Raw genomic sequence first — 17,277 nt, 5'->3', positions numbered from 1 at the left:
TTTTTCTTCTTTATTATTTATTCAGGTAAATAAGTACAGCTTAGACCAATGTCTGGCAAAAAGTAAGCACTCAATTACTATTAACTATCGAAATTTTAGCTGGAATGGGAATCACTAAGAATTTAACCATCATTACATTCTTTTCATATTATACGCTGAAATAACTGGATCCACAGGCATTTCTTTTTCTTATAATTTATTCTTCCTACTACTTAGTTTAAAACTGTCCATTACAGAAAACACGTTCTGCCCTAATTTCTTGATTTTCATTTTATTTTGTAGTGATTCTATTATTCTGAACCTAGCAATCTACGATTAGTTCACTTCTTGGATCTTCTAACATACTCTGTCTTCCAAGTCCAAATGACCAGTAAATAGATATGAAAAACTTTATCTATTTCTAAATATAAGAAAATAATAAACTATTAAATTATTATAAATGTAAACATGAAGAAGATATTATATAATAAACATGATAAAACATCTGCTTCTGAATACTTTTATTTCCTGTTTTAAAGACATTCTTTTGAGAATGTTATTTGTGTCCATGTGAATGAGGATGAGCAGGTAGTGTGATAAGTTTCAGCAAGTGTTTTATCTTTACGTCTCCCTCAGATAGATTCTTCAGTTTTACATGGATCTTGATTATCACAATGGGGACAAAGCCACCACCTGATTCCCACCTTTTCTGAATGAGTCAACTACCATTCATCTCTGACAATGCATGTTAGAATTTTAACTTCTAAATCCTCCATGCTATTTTATTCTTTCATTTCGGCTTATGTAGCGTCCTGGTCCTATTCTGCCAACTGATCACACTGTTCCATGCTGCTGATTCCCAAGAACTTTAGGATTCATGAAATAAACAAAGTTCAAATAATGCAGCTTCTTTTTCCCGCCCCCTCCTTTTTGATACATTCTTCTTTTTACTAAAAAAGGAGAAGTTAAAGCCCCTCATATTCTTCTTGATTACGACAACTGACTCTACTCTAGGGAATATCAAAGCAAGTATTACATATTATTATAAGAAGTATTATATATTACATATTTTGGACATATGCATATTTAATAACTAGTAACATGTGTATATATTACATATACAAGAAGATTAAAATATCATACTTTAAAAGTCACTGATGAGTAATCTTGGTTTCCATATTTTTTAGGATGCTTATTTCAGGTGGCGTTATAATTTTTGTGACTCCCTTTGATGAATAACTTGACTATCAAGCTGCCTATTTCCTCTGGATTCTTGCCCCTCTCGCTTCAAAAGCCACCACTAAAGACATTTTGTTTTCTCTCTCATTGTCTTAATATTTCTATTTACTCCACTCACCATGCAAGTTTTACTCTATCAACAACATATCATCAGTTACCACCAATTAAAAACAGGCAGCCATAGGCACTAGGTGGCATTCCTCTCTAAAATGCAAGTGATTGGATTTGTCTTGTTAATTTGCTTGCAAAGCTTGAAGAAACTCAGAAAAGCAATGATAATTCCTGCTTATCTAAACATCAATCATTTAGCACTCTCTGAATCCATACCTGTGTGTATACTCTTTAGGTAGAATAAAAGATAATTCATTTCTAACATTCTTCTCCAACGTGGCTGTTGGTATATGATAATAAATCAATTTGGAGATTTCTTCGATATCACAGTGAGGTTCCTTCACCATGATTATATGGTATCCCACACCTGAGAAGAACAAATAAGACAATTGGTACTTCCTATATTCTTGTGAGACTGCACTTGGTGTTCCATGGTTTGAGTGAGCTAGAAGAAGACTGAGCATGTCACAAATTATTTGATTATAAGCCTAAGGAGCTTAATAACACTTTTTCTATAATTTCATTAATTTTCTTAGGGACCAATAGAACAGAAATAGAATGAAAAGCCTCTATTATCTGGCCTCTTGTCCTATTGACACTGAAATATGAGAAGACAAGGTTAATATACATTAAACAGGTATTTATTATAAATCAGATAAAAATTCTTTTCTTCAGAGACCTGAGAAATCTTTCCAGAGTACTCCATACCTTCACTAGTGCACCTTCCAGAAGACAGGGGATCTGTGCATGGATGAGCTCATAGAGACCTCTTTAAGCTACAGTAGAGTTTCTAGTTTTTTGGCTCTGACAAATCCTCTTTGCTCTTCATCTCTGCACTGTTTCCTTCACCTTTGACGATTTATTTCCACCCTGCAGCCCTCTCCTGCGCTCTTGAAGCACCATTGCAGTGAAGGACTAATGTACCCTCAGAGATATTTCTCTCAGTTCTTTTGGCCTTGCCTGAGTTATCAGAACTGAAATTTTTTTACCAAGTCCTTGAGGGCCCTGGAGATTATCTGCTTCTCTACATTTTCCCAATAATCCATTAATTTTTCTATTTGTCTATTCATCACCCATCTGCTATCTACCTATCAATCATCTATCTATCTCTCATCTATCCACATTTCTATCAATTTCATTGAAGGCACAACTGCAGTCGAACAAATTACAATTTAAGTAGAAGCTAAATGGAAGAAATGAACACAAAATTTGGATAATACAATAAAATGTAGTGGGAAATACTTTTGAAGAACTAAAATAAGATCATTATTTCAAAGGGCTCATAGTTAAGCCTCAACTTATAGGACAGAGGGAATCATTGAAGTTTCGGGTAGATAGTTTAAAAAAGTTCAAATTATGTTAGAACAATACTAACAAGACATCAATATCTATGATAATCATGTTAGAAGAATGTTAGGACATCAATATACAAAGAATGGTCAAAGGGAGAGACACCATATATTTTTTTTAGGAAGACTGAAGAGCCGCAGCACCGCAGGGATCCCTCAACCATGATGGCAATTCGGTCACCCAGGACGTCAGCTTCATCCATGTAGTGGGTGGTCAGGAAGATGGTACGACCCTGCTTGTAATGCTGAAGGAGATCCCAGGTGGCCCTCCTTGAGGCTGGGTCCATGCCAGATGTTGGTTCGTCAAGTATCACCACCTAAAGTCCAAAAGAACAATTCCATGAACAACATTAAATTTTATGTACTAGTGCCATTCAGGTCTTATCAGTCACAGGATTTTGCTTTTTCAATCACGTGTCCAATTTAACCTACAATAAGAAGTTCAGACTAAAACTGAATTAAGAATGGTGGAGTAATTCCAAATCTGTGACCATTTTATACCAACTAGGTTGGTAGTGTCAATCCCATCTGGGATTTCATCTGGAAGGTTCGTTTTAGAGTGTTAGACCTTTATCAGCTCTCAGATTTGTGTCAGCTGACTTTTTAAGCAACCTTTAGTGGAGATCAGTGCTTTTTTCTTTTTCTTTCTTTTTTTTTTTTACCTTTGAGTCCCCTATAAGGGCTATAATGATGGAGAGTCTGCGCTTCATTCCTCCACTCAGTGACATTGAAAATGCATTACGCTTTTTTAGCAAGTTAAAAGTAGAGAGCATCTTGTTTGTCTCTGTAAGACGCATCTTTCGAGGGATTCCTTTTATCTGGAAAGAGGAGCCAGAATTCACATGTTGCTTCCAACTTTATCCTTAGAAACATTTTACACCAGCTGTTTTCTTACATCATTTATACAGGGTCTTCTTCCCTTTGCCTGTATTTATGTTTAAAGGAGAATTTATCAAAAATCAATCTTTAAACTTTCTAAGAATAAGGATATTGATAGTTATCTACCTTAAGGACATGAATAGAGTGGGAAAAATAAACGTATCTTTGGCTCACCACGGAATAGAAATAAAGGTGTTCTGATACTGTCAAGTAATTAAACAATAAATCCTGCTGGGGACACAAGCCCAAGCTTTTCCTGATCTGGACCATCTGCTTTGAGATGTCATATCCATTAACATAGGCCTCTCCGTTGGTAGGAAGACAAAGGCCTAGAATCAAGCAGAAGACATGACAGAAGCTTAGCTTTCATGAGGGAGCATGACTAAAACTTGTTCATTAGCACCTCAAATTTGAAATCTATTTATGGATTACTCATTAGAATTAGCAATTTCTCACAGAGAAGAAAAATTTAGAAAATACCAATTGTTATCTTTGAAGTAATAAAATTAGAAATAATTTATTTTTTATTTTTGTTTAATTAACTGTATGCTTTAATTTTCAACAAGTGTAAATGAGTAGAAATCATTTAGGTAATACAAACACTAAAGAGTTTATTATCAGAACATTCCAGCATTGCCAGCAGCCATTTGGCTATATTTAAGAATTATATTGTAGCTGACCATAGTAAATCTTAAAGATCCAGTCAATAAAACTGTTGTCTTTGTAGAATTTAAATTCTAGTTGAGAGAGATAACAAATTGTAACCTAAAATAGTTTTAAAATACTTAAATAATAGGATAATAGGGGGAGAAAGAAAACAGACCAGCAGGACGTTGGACTCACCTCTGCTCACGAACACAGCCAACTTACAACTATACACACACACTCACACACACACACACACACATAAAGCACAACTCTCACCAAAATCAACCCTGGAACTAGCCAAACAGCTCTTCTAAATCCAAGACTAAAGAAAGATCCACACAGAATCTGGTATGAAGGGAGAAGTGATCTGGTCAGGACCCATATCCCTGACAGGGGACAAAGAAGAACAGGGGATATCACAGGCTCAAAGTTCCTCTCTGGGGAGCAAGAGGCTTGAGCCACATATTAAGCATGTCAGTCCTGGGCCCCAGCACTGGGAAGATGAGCCCCTTAGCTGGTTTGAAAACCAGAGAGTCTTACCAGACAACTATAAGACAACTATAAGAAACTGAGCCCTAACTCTTGGAGAGCACATGCACAGAATTCCTTACTCTCAGTCCCAGAAAGAGCAGCAGATTGAAAACTGACTGGGACTATGGCTTGGTCTTACCAAGACTGCTCAGCATGCACCTCAGCCCAGACCAGGCTTCTGTTCCAGCCGTCTTACTCTGGCACTGTTCCCCACTAATTCGGAGGCTACTTGAGAGTGCATACATTTGGAGGAAATGGAGCCAGCTCAGACCTCAAAACTGCCTCTGACCAAAGCAGAGGCAATCATCACCGAGTCACACATTGCTGCTCACACTCTGGAGGGAATGAAACTAGCTCCAGGATGGGGACCGCCATTGCCAGAGCAAGCATCCTTGTACCTACCTGGGAGGGGGTGGGGATCGCTCATGGGGCACCAACCTCTCCGTCCCTGATCAAGCCTCTAATCAAGCTGCACCCACACTGGGAAAAAAGTGAAACCAGCACAGAAGTGTAGCTGCAAGTCTTCAGGCCCTGGCCAAGTCCCAAGCCATGGCAGAGACTTCTGTCATACCTGGGAGAAACTGAGCTCTATCAGCAATACTGTTACAGCCCCTCAGTTCTTATCTACGCCCTCAATAGGGCAGTGATGCCCAGTGAGCATAGGAGAAACCATGGCTTGCACCTGGCTGCGGCTTTTGCCTTTCAGCTCTAACCCTACAACCCACCAAGGTGGTGGCTGCCAGCACACCCCAGCAGGAGGCACAGTCCATACTCACTTCAGATCCAGCTCTCCCACCAAAGCTGAAGTACACAGTCTACATAGGGACACTCCCACACAAGGATATGTCTAGAAGACTGGGAAGGTGACTGACCTAATTTCATACAGATAGAAAAAGCTAAACAACATGAGAACAACAGGCACATATCTCAAACAAAGGAACAGGGAAAAACCCTTCAAAAAGTCCTTAATAAACCAGAGATAAATGATTTTCCTGATAACAAATACAAGATTAGTAATAAGAATACTAACTGAGCTAGAGAAAAAAATAAACACAGTGAGAATTTTAATAAGGAACTAGAAAAAAAAATTAAACAATCAGAGCTGAATAATACAATAACTGAAATGAAAAATACCCTGGAAGGAATTAATGGAAGACTGAGTAATACAGAAAGACGTATAAGAAATCTGGAAGATAGAAAATGGAAATCACCCCATCAGGACAGCAAAAAGAAAAACAACTTTTTAAAAAATGAGAATAGTTTAAGACCTCTGGAACAACATCAAGCATACTAACATTCACCTTACAAGGGATCCAGAAGGAGAAGAGACAGAGAAAAGGGTAGAAAGTGAATCTGATGAAATTATGACTGAAAACACCTCAAACCTAAAGAAGGAAACAGATATCTAGTTACGGAAGGTAGAGGGAGTCACAAACAAGATGAACTTAAAGAGACTGACACCAAGACATGTAATTAAAATAGCAAAAGATAAAGAGAGAATCACCAAGGCAGCAAGAGGAAAACAAAAAGTACATGTAAGGGAACCCCCATAAGGCTATCAGCTGATTTTCCAGCGGAAACTTTGCAATTAAAGTTTTTGTATTTAAAGTGCTGAAAAGAAAAAAACCTACGGCCTAAGACATTCTACCTAGCAAGGTTATCATTCAGAAATGAAAGTGAGATAAAGAGCCGCTCAGACAAGCAAAAACTGAAGGAGTTTTAAAATGAGTTTAAAAGAAATGCTAAGGGGTCTTCCTCAAGTGAAAAAGAAAGGCTAAAACAAGAAATAACAAAATATAGGAAGGGGAAAATCCTACTAGTGAAAGCAAATATATGGTGAGAGCTATGGATCAACCACTTAAATAAGCTAGTACAAAGGTTCAAAGACAAAAATTGTTAAACTAAATGACTATCAGTTTAAAACATGAAGATAGAGTTATAGGTGAACAAACATGAACTCCTTAGAGACCACAAATCATAAACCTACAATAGATATACATAAACTAGAGAGAAGGGAACACACACATACCACAAAAGAAAATAATCAAATCACAAGGAATAAACTTAAAAAAGAAGAAAAAAAACAAAACAAAACAGAGGAGAACTACTAAAACAACAGACAACAAGAAACGAAAGAGCAGCAAGTACATACCTAACAATAATTGCTTTAAATGTCAATGGACTAAATGCTCCAATCAAAAGCAAATGTGGTTGACTGGATGAAAAACAAAGCTCATTTATACACTGCTGACAAAAGACTCACTTCAGAGCTGAATGCACATACTGACCAAAGAAAGAGGATGAAAAGGGTATTTCATTCAAGTAGAAATAACAAAAAAGTCTGGGGCGGTAAAAACTCATATCAGACAAAATAGACTTAAACAAAGTATAAGACAAAAGACAAAGAAGAGCAATTATATAATAATGAAGGGAATCAACACAAGAAGAGGATACTGCTCTTGTTAACATATACACATACAATACAGGAGCACCTAAATATATAAAGCAAGTACTAACAGACATAAAAGGAGAAATTGACAATAATACAATAATAACAGGAGCCTTTAACACTCCACTGATATCAATGGACAAGCCATCCAGACAGAAAAATATCAGTAAGGATTAAAGACATAAACGTAGGGCCAAAAACCATAAAACTCCTAGGCAGTACACTTTTTCGACAGGATCCTTAACAAAGGTTTTTGGATCTGTCTCATCAGGCAAGGGAAATTAAACCAAAAATAAACAAATGTGACCTAATTAAAGTTAAATGTTTTTGAACAGCAAAGGAAACCATCAACAAAATAAAAAGACAACCCACTGAATGGGAGAAAATATTTTAAATAATATGTCTGATAAGGGGTTAATATCCAAAATATATAAAGAGGATACCACTCAATTAAAAAAAAAGAAAACAACTTAAAAATGGGCAGAAGACCTGAGTAGACATTTTCCCAGGGAAATCATACAGGTGGCCAACAGGCATATGAAAAGATGCTCAACATCACCTATCATCGGGAAAACGCAAGTCAAGACCACAATGAGGTGTCACCTCACATCTGCCAGAATGGCTCTCGTGGGTCAAATAATAAATGTTGGCGAGGATGTGGAGAAAAGGGAACCTTAGGATGCCATTAGTAGAAGAGTAAATTGGTTCAGCCACTATGGAAAACAGTATGAATATGCCTTTAAAAACTAAAAATAGAACCACAATAAGACCCAGCAATTCCACTCCTGGGTATAAATCTGAAGAAACCAAAAACACTAACTTGAAAAGATATATGTAGCTCAATGCTCATTGCAGCATTACTCACAACAGCCAAGGCAAGGAAGCATCCTAAGTATCCAGCAACAAATGAACGGATAAAGAAGGTGATATATATGTCATAAAGGAATATTACTCATCTATAGAAAAGAATGAAATTTTGCCATTTCCAACAACATGGATAGACTTGGAAGGTAATATGCTTGTTGAAGTGTCACATTGATAAAGACAAGCGCTGTATTCTTTTATCTATATAGTGAATCAAAAATAAAACAAATAAATAAATATAATAAAACAGAAACAGACTCATAGAACAAACTAGTGGTTAGTAGTAGGTAGTAGGGTCGGGGGAGGGGTAATATAGGGGAAGGGGATTAAGAGCTACAGACTACTAGGTAAAAAATAAATAAGGTACAAGGATGTATTGTATAGCACTGGGCATGTTTTCAATATTTTACAATATCTTCAAAATCACTGATTCTTTCTTGTTATAATTCACATCTATCGTTGTGTGTCTTCAATAAATTATTCACTTTGGTTATTGTACTTTTCAACCCCAAAATTCCTACTTGGTTCTTTTTAAAATAAGTTCTATCTTGTATTGACATTTTCTGTATAAGGAGATATTATTTTCAGACATTTCATTATTTCTTTAATCGTGATTTCCTTCAGATCTTTGAACATGTTTATAATAGTTATTTTGATGTCTTTGTAAAAACCTGGTATCTAGTATCTCTCACAGGAAGTTATTTACATCTTAAAATGAAAAGTGATTACTAAACAGCTTTGTGTATCACTGAAATGACTAAACTATAAACATCAAGGAGATATACAGAAGCCTCATAAGCTCTGTCTACCGTGTCTGTGTGAGGACACTCTCTGAACAGTGCTGAACACATACCTGAGAGAATGGACAGAGTAGTGGATTTTCCTGCCCCATTATGTCCTAAAAGAATGGTGATCTGCCCCTCATACAAATTCAAAGTTAAGTCTTTTACAGCTATTTTGGTAGTGTTCTTCTCTCGGAATTCCTGTGGGGGGAAAAACTCACAAATATTAACTTTATCTGTCATTATGACTTTGGAAGAACAAGCACTCAATATCAACTATGTATAGAAAAAACAATACCACAAAATCAATCTCATGAGGGAAAAAAAAATCAAAATGTAAGAAGGATAAGACAGTGAAGAGGAAAAAAAAAGGTAACTGAGGGCATAACATGAGTTTCAGAATTTCACAGTAAATCTATAAATATCCCCTAAGCAATCTCACGCATTCCTGCTGTTTCAATTACTGTCTTGAAGCATATAATGCCACACTCTTCTTCAGTCAATGTCTTTGTCCTAATTTGGAGAACTCCCAATTAAAAATTTCTGATGTGTAGACTACCAGTGCTTCTGCTTAAGATGCAAAAATACGGAAAGAACGTCACTCTCAGCCCTAGCAAAAACGAAACTAAATGATCTACAGAATTACAACTTCTCTCAAACTCATCAGAGAGGTGAGATTTTCTAGGCAACCAACTAGCTTTAAGTCAATGAAAAGATAGGTGCCTTCAAGGAGAGATGATATATAAATATTCACTTACCTGGAGCAGACACAGGCACCATAAAAACTAGCATGAAGATTTTGGCTAAATTTTTAAAGCAAATGAGGTGAAAAACAGCCTCAGAAACATAATATTTAAACAGAAGAATTGGGATTCAAGCCCATTTCACTCAGATTTAAAGCATACATTCCCTCCAACATATTCCGTTGTTGATGAATAAAGGCAAGCCCCCTGTGTAACAGAAAAGAAAACGCTATTTCTTTTTTCCCTCAAATGGCAGTTGGTGTTGTTACTCCCTAGGTGTCCCCATCCTATCTGCTCCCTCGACCTAAGTAACAGGCTTGTGTAACTGCTTATTTGAAATCCCTACTTGGGTGAATGTCTAAACTCCTGTGTCCAAAATGGAGCTCATAATGCTTTTGACAGACTTTTTTTTTTTTTTATTGTTCCGTAAGAAGAATCTTCTTTCTTCCAGCTTTCAGTAACAGTTCTTCAGTTCAGTAGCAGCCACCTCCATGAACACTGGGCTCCTGCTAACAGACCATTTTAGGCTCTTCAGGCTTTCGCCAACACTCTTCTCAAGGTTCTTCCAGTTTCTCCTCACTTCTTAATTCCCAAATGAATCCCATGTTATTAGTTTTTTGTTATGAAAGCATCCTATTTCCAGGTTCCAAAATATATTTAAGTTATATTTAAGCTGAGTAACAAATTAACCAAAACTTAATGGCTTAAAGCAAAAGTAAATACTCATTTTTCTTGTAGTTTCTGGCCTTAGAAATGCTCCACTGGGCACCTTTGGCTCAGGGTCTGTCATGATTTTGCATTCAAAATGTTGGCAAGAACTACAGACACCTGAAAACTTTGAGACTGGAGGATCCACGTTCAAAATAGCTCCCTCATGGCTGCCAAGTTGGGGCTGGATACTGAAGGGAGCACTCCGTTCATCCTGTGTTGGCTTCTCTTCCATCATTTAGGTGACTGCTTGAGCATCCTTATAACATGGCAGCTGACTTCTCCTAAAGTAAACAATGTGAGAGACCAAAGCAAAAGCCTCAGTGACTTTTGTGACAGTCTCAGAATGCAGTTATGTCACTTCTGCAGTTTTTGACTGGTCATACAGGTTAACTCTTCAAAGCCATGAAAATCAGGAGATGCTGGGACACTGAAGGCTACCTTGCAGGCTGTCTACCACTTTTCATGACATAATCCAAGTTATTTTCTCAGTGGCCAAAATGGGTTGTGGGCTGTCTTGTGAGGCAGAGGTCACTGCACCGTCTTCAAGGAAAGGAGAAAGAAATATCAGCCCCTAATTGGGAGGAGTGAGCCATTTCTGCAGACTGAGGGTTCAGGAACAAATGGGACTTGAGGCTTTCGTGTCCTAGGTTTCCCATCCTGTGTCTCCACGTTTCATTTCTTCCCAGTCAAGATCCCAATTCTGGGATAGCCCATCTGCCCAGATTAGCAATTTAACTTTCTCTAGAGTTCTGCTGTTCCTATGATTAAATCTAAGGCTTAGTTCTCAGCCTTTTCTGTTCTTTGGTTGCTAGAAATGAAAATCCCTTTATATGCTTTCAGAGGCTCACTATATTTCAGCTAGCTTCTGATGGTTAATCACAAACAGCCTTTCATTTTCCATCTTCAATGTATCAATTCTCCCAACAACATCCATCCAATTCCATGGCCCCTCTAATTACTGCTTTCCCAATATTTTAAAATGCTTAATAGATGGCACCAAGTATGCAATTCTTCCCCCTGGAATACCGCCCCAATTCATCATTTATGAACACTGTACTGCTTCCTTGCACCAGAGTCTACCTTTCATCTTACCACCTGCTTTCTCAGTCTACTTGGGTACCAACAATCACTAGTTAGATTCCCTGGGAGGTACACTCTAAGACAGAAGTTAGCATCCAGGTAGTTTACATGAGATGGAAATTAACATGCAGGAGTGTTCTTGAGGGCAACACCTGTGTGGGGATGCAAAGGATGCAGATTTGGAGAGAGAGAAGAGTCGGGCTTCAGTACAGTAACAACAAGGCGAATCCCACAAAGACATGGGCTTGATTTTGTATGAGGTGACTCTGTTCCATTGATTTTGTCATTGGACAGGGTGGCCAGTATCCACAATGATCATGCTTTCAGAGAGAGTTAACTGAATAACCTAACTGAAGTGGTTTTCCTTCCCATCCTACCCCTTAATTGCTGTATCATCACCCTATTCATTTCCCTAATGGCACTTACTGTGTACTGCAATTATCTTGATTGTTCATTTGTTTAATTGCTAACCTACTTTTATTCACACCCGAATGTAAGTTCTTTGAGAGCATGAATTTTATCTGGCTTTTTTACTGCTTATAATCCCAGTGCCAAGAGTGAAAGAATAAATGATACACAGAAGATCCTTGGTTTTCCCAAGCATTCTCATGAGCCTGAATATGAAAGTCTGAGGCGTATATGGGAAGAGTGCATATTTAGAGTAGCAATCGGGGCAATCTTGTAGGAAAAGTATAAAGAGACAAATAGGGAGAGACAAGTGTAAATAAAGCTGGGGAAATGGTCGGAGCCCACGTGTTCCTTGAACCAACCTCTTACAGCTCTAATCTACATTGCAGGTTACTAACATTCACAAAAATGTTTGGTGTGAATGGATTTTCTGAGGACAACAGGGAAAAGACTGAGTTTTGCATTTGAATTGATGTAACCAAAACCGAGGCAGCACGCAGCATACTGAAGGCAGAGAGGACCACAAGAGTATAAATATCTCTTAAATTAGCTGAATTTGCATGGAGGGCTTTGGGTTTTCTGAAGTTGTGGGATTAGGAGCACAAATAAAACTTAGGTAGACCTTAGAGAGCGTAGGCCCTGGACTGTGGGAATCAAGGAACGAGCCTTGGGCTGGAATGGTAAACAAGTTATAAAAAGCTGCAGACTCAGAGGTGAGAGGCTGGTTAGCCAGAGGGGGGCCACCTAAGACAGGCACAGCCGCCTGAGTCCAAGAAGAATGTTGTAAAGCAACCATTTCTCATACATTCCGCCCTGATAAGCTGTAAGGCTCACTGGTGCCAACACGAACATGATTTACCAAAACATAAAGGGTCTTCTGACCTTGAGCCAGACGCTGCCTGTTAACCATTTCCCTTCTCATTCTTCTTTGCTATATAAGACTGTGCAACTTACTAAAGCTTCAGAGTAGCCATCAGCTCTCTTCACATATGGTGTGTATGTGTACATGGTATCGCGACACCGACAGAGAGGCAAGGAAATGTCATCAAACATATAGGTTACCTGAATATTACATGCTTGTAGTTGATCCAGATAAACTGAGAGACCCAAGAGTCTCCTACCCCCTGATAAACATCTTTACAGAGGAGACTACAAATAAAACATGCAAAATATTTGTGAACAGAACTGTGTTTACATACTCAAATCATCAAGCTCCACTAGACGCTCCTTTTTAAAATGAGAGCATTAGTAGAAGACATCATGACAGTTTACAGAAAGTCTGATTCTCTTTTGGAGGAAGAGAAAGATGTGACTTTTATTGTATACCATATAAATTTAATTTTGATCTTTCTCGAAGGAAGTAAACAAGATGGTCATGACTTTTTTCATTAGCATGTGACCTTTTTCCTGGTATTTCCTGTTAACAGACATTTACACTGAAATGTAAGCTAACTTTCGCCTCCATCAAGTAAAAGAGATCTGGGAAACAATACCTTGCACAGATGTTTGGCCTGGATACCTGCCACCAAGTCAGAAGGTTCAGCTTCAAAATACTTGCTTCCAGTTATCTTATAAATTTCTCTTGTTTCTTTTTTTGCCTCACTTTTTTCCCCAAACCAGTAAGAGGGCTAAGAAGGGAATAAAATGTAATCACTGTAATGACATTGAAAAATGAAACATTAGAAAATACTTCAGCTTGTTACCCTTTGTATTGAGATAGATTGCTGAGTATTTCTTGGGAGTAAAATTTGGTGCTAACTGGCTATAATTTGCCAAAGCACAAAAGCAAACTACTCTATTAAAATCATAACTGTCCAAGAGAAATGAAAGGAAAATATAGGTTCATTACCCCAAATCAGTCCAAAATGAGGTTACAGAAAAAAGTATTATATCACTCTCTGTTCTATCTTCTTCTCTTAGCAATGGTAAGATGAGCCAATGGTAACAAAGGAAGAGACTGAGAAGGAAGTCAAGATGTACCACACCCCATTTTGCTATGGTCCTGACTCTAAGAAATATGGGCAAACCAAAGACATAAACCAGGTGGTGAGTGCCTAGATCTGGGACATAACTAAGCCTCTTCTTGTTAGCATCTGAAGACCCATTCTGTACTAATTTCTTTATACTGAAGCTCTATCCTTTATGAAACACTTGCCTGCAAGAGTGATGGATTACTCAGAATTTGTAAAGTCTGGGGTTGCAGGCCATGATCTATAGTTTATTTATATTTATATATATTGGAGGCTTTAAAGTGCATTAGGAAAGGGCTAGTGAACTAGTACGGCTAGAGTAACTAGAATGATTCTTCTACCTGAAATACTGATTCAATTGTAGTTAATGCAAAATTAACTCATGGCGACTCACAGAAATTATAAAACAGGGTAGAAGGACTGTGGCCTCTCTCAAAAACAAAATCATTACCACTCACCAGCAGGAAAAAGTTCCATGGTTTGGACACACCATACTCTCCTGGAAAGACAGCTTCTATATACCAAGCCACAAGGCCATACAAGAAAGCATCAAATAAAAACATTCCCAGTATATAAACAAAGGCAAAGTCATCCACTTTGGTTGGAGAGAAGATGTTACTCCATTTAATTCCAATTTCTAAGAGACAACAGGAGACATTTAATTTAGATGCTAACTGAGACCAAAACAGAGTTATCCATTTGCATCATAATTTAAGAGTGAAGAAAATAAATGTGTTAATATTCTCTAGAGATTCCTACTATAGTCAGCCACTTTCTTGTACTATTAGGATTTAGGACAGCGAGCAAGTAACCACGTGACATCCTTCCTGCTTGCTACAATCAGTACTGAATGAAACAAAAATAACATGTATTAAAAAGTCAGTAGTAATATTCTTAAAAAATTAAGCATACATATAGGTTAAATAGTGGCTCCTCCCTCTACAGCACCCCTCATGCTAAATGTTCCCTGGAATATATAATTTCGGAAAAAACATTATCATTGAAAAGTAGGGTTGGATGCTAACTACAGAACAGAATACTAGAAGAATTATTGCATAGATACTGCACTGATGGAAAAAGGAAGAAAAAGTGACTATAAGCAGACTCATGTCATTTCCTTCTCTACCACTAAATAGCAGGTGGCAACTCCAAAGAGTAGGCAGAGGCCCTAACAAAACTGAGTCAGTTTATGGATAGAATGTAAAGCACTTATGTACTATAGGTGGTGGTATAAAGTAGTATAAACTTTGAAGGATAGTTTAGTGATACCAGTGAACATTAAAACTTGAATATCCTATGAGAACATGGCAAAATTTACAAGGTAAATACCCACTGTCCATTTCTGCCTTGACTAGGAACTTAGTACCCAGTGCCATTGCAATATTTGAGCTGAGACAGGAAGCCAGTTTCTGGGCAAGTGTCATCGGTGCATAGTTTGAAGAGATGCTGAAAGCTGGAAAGTAGGTGGCAAGATAAAGGAAACCTCCAACAGAAACAGCAAAATATACTGCAAATAAGAAGGAAATCATGAGGTCAATTTAGGCAATCTGAAAAAAATCTAAAATACAAATATCTTTGTTTTATTATAAGGGTGAACTAAAATAAGCACACTGAGAATAGGAATTTATCTATTTTGTTTACCATTGCTTCCCCAGCCATTATATAATGCTTATCACTTACTAATTGCTCAAAAATATTTTATAAATGAATAAAAGGCTGAAATTAAACATCTAAGGAACTAATTCATACAAATGGCCAATAGGCACATGAAAAAATGCTCAATATGACTAATTATCAGAGAAATACAAAGCAAAACTACAATGAGGTATCGCCTCACACCAGTCAGAATGGCCATCATTCAAAAGTCCACAAACGATAAATGCTGGAGAGGGTGTGGAGAAAAGGGAACCCTCCTACACTGCTGGAGGGAATGTAGTTTGGTGCAGCCACTATGGAGAATAGTAGGGAGACTTTTTAAAAATTGAAAACAGTTACCATATGATCTGGCAATTCCACTCCAGGGCATATATGTGGAAGAAACTTGAAATGGAAAAGATAATGCCCTCCCCTCCATATTCACAGAAGCACCATGTACAATAACCAAGACATGGAAGCAACCTAAATGTCTATTGACTGGATAAAGAAGTTGTGATATATATATGTGTGTGTATATATATATATACACACATATACGTATACACAGACACAAACACACACACACAATGGAATTGTGGTGTGTATATATATATGTGTGTGTTTATATATCTATAGATATATAGATACACACAATGGAATACCACTCAGCCATAAAAAAGACTAAAATAATGCCATCTGCAATAAGATGGGTGGACCTGGAGATCATCATTCTAAGTGAAGCCAGAAAGAGAAAGAAAAATACCATATGATATTGCTTATATATGACTGGAATTAGTAACTATTAAAAGATATCATAAAAGATAAAGATATCTCCAAGCTGGGAGAAGTTTTGCAACATACTTGAAACTAACAAAAGGTATGTAGCAGTATTCTGTAAAGAACTCTTGCAAATCGATAATTATAAAAGAACGCATTAATAGATTTTATAGGAAAGGAAACACATATGACTCATATTAATAACACATACTCAACTTCATTAGTAATTAGGAAAATTCAAATTTAAGTTTCCATAACATTTAGTATTTCTAATGTGGCACAATTTAAGCTTGACAATACTAAATTTTGGCAAAGATATGAAGCAATTGGGATTTTCATCTTCTTCCAGTGGGATGGTAAATGTGTAGAAGCACTTTGTGTTTGACATAATCAGGCTGGACATTCACAAACCCTATGACCCAGCAATCTCATTCCTAAGTATATACCGTAGTGAAAGACTTACACCTGTGTACCAAAAGAAGCAGATTAAAATGTTCAGAATATCTAGCCTGCTATGATGCCAGAAATAGAAAACATCAGTGTTTTTTTTTCTACCACTTACTATTCTCTTTAGTATATCATATTCTGCCTCACGTTGACACACTACTTTTCTCTATCCTTTGGGTTGTTTTTTTTCTTTCTTTGTTGCTTATTTGTTGTATGTACAATCATGTCCCCATGAGGACCCATCAGTCAATAGTAACTATGATAATGTACTGAGAAAAATTAAAATAAAATGAAATAAAGTTATTGGCATATGTGCCCTTAAAGGGCAAAGAAACAATTTTTATTTGCCCCCATATATTAATATAGATATTGCGCTAGCAAAAAGATTTGGATGAATGAATGGATACTCATGTCCATTCAGCTGACATCCGGTACCAGTCTTCCAGTCCTTCAAAAATGCTTAAAAGCAAACCTCTATAGGAAGAATTCTTAGGTTTATCTTAATCTAAATTTGAGTTATTTTAATCATTTTTTTTCACATGTACACTATGCTCCACTTATTCATTGCTCTCTGCATATCCTGTCAAATCATTTTTTGCAGATACAGTATGTCCCCAAGGTCAATGGCAGCTCTTTGGAGGCTATATTTCAACAGCAGACACACAATAGGGATCT

At 37.2% G+C, this 17,277-nt stretch overlaps 1 protein-coding gene across 13 annotated transcripts in view; it reads right to left on the bottom strand.

Annotated features, from left to right (window-relative positions):
* The window catches only part of LOC102543159 (phospholipid-transporting ATPase ABCA3-like), an 84,109-nt gene that overhangs the window by 43,255 nt on the left and 23,577 nt on the right, over window positions 1-17,277 (bottom strand). For 11 of the 13 annotated variants that reach the window (XR_012061162.1, XR_012061161.1, XM_072942759.1 and 8 more), the window contains 9 exons: window positions 15,077-15,250; window positions 14,202-14,380; window positions 13,267-13,401; window positions 8,903-9,032; window positions 3,732-3,886; window positions 3,574-3,603; window positions 3,341-3,496; window positions 2,785-2,995; window positions 1,546-1,696 (listed from right to left, as the gene is read on the bottom strand). Coding sequence is in view for 11 of the 13 variants with exons in the window: in XM_072942759.1 (XP_072798860.1) it covers window positions 1,546-1,696; window positions 2,785-2,995; window positions 3,341-3,496; window positions 3,574-3,603; window positions 3,732-3,886; window positions 8,903-9,032; window positions 13,267-13,401; window positions 14,202-14,380; window positions 15,077-15,250 (1,321 nt within the window). In the remaining 2 variants the exon portion in view is untranslated. The remainder of the gene's footprint in view (window positions 1-1,545; window positions 1,697-2,784; window positions 2,996-3,340; window positions 3,497-3,573; window positions 3,604-3,731; window positions 3,887-8,902; window positions 9,033-13,266; window positions 13,402-14,201; window positions 14,381-15,076; window positions 15,251-17,277) is intronic. The other 2 variants (XM_072942762.1, XM_072942761.1) reach the window with 2 other exon arrangements.

This window comes from Vicugna pacos, chromosome 18 (assembly GCF_048564905.1).
Source record: "Vicugna pacos chromosome 18, VicPac4, whole genome shotgun sequence".
NCBI classification, from domain to species: domain Eukaryota; kingdom Metazoa; phylum Chordata; class Mammalia; order Artiodactyla; family Camelidae; genus Vicugna; species Vicugna pacos.
This window is presented reverse-complemented; position numbering and strand designations above follow the sequence as displayed.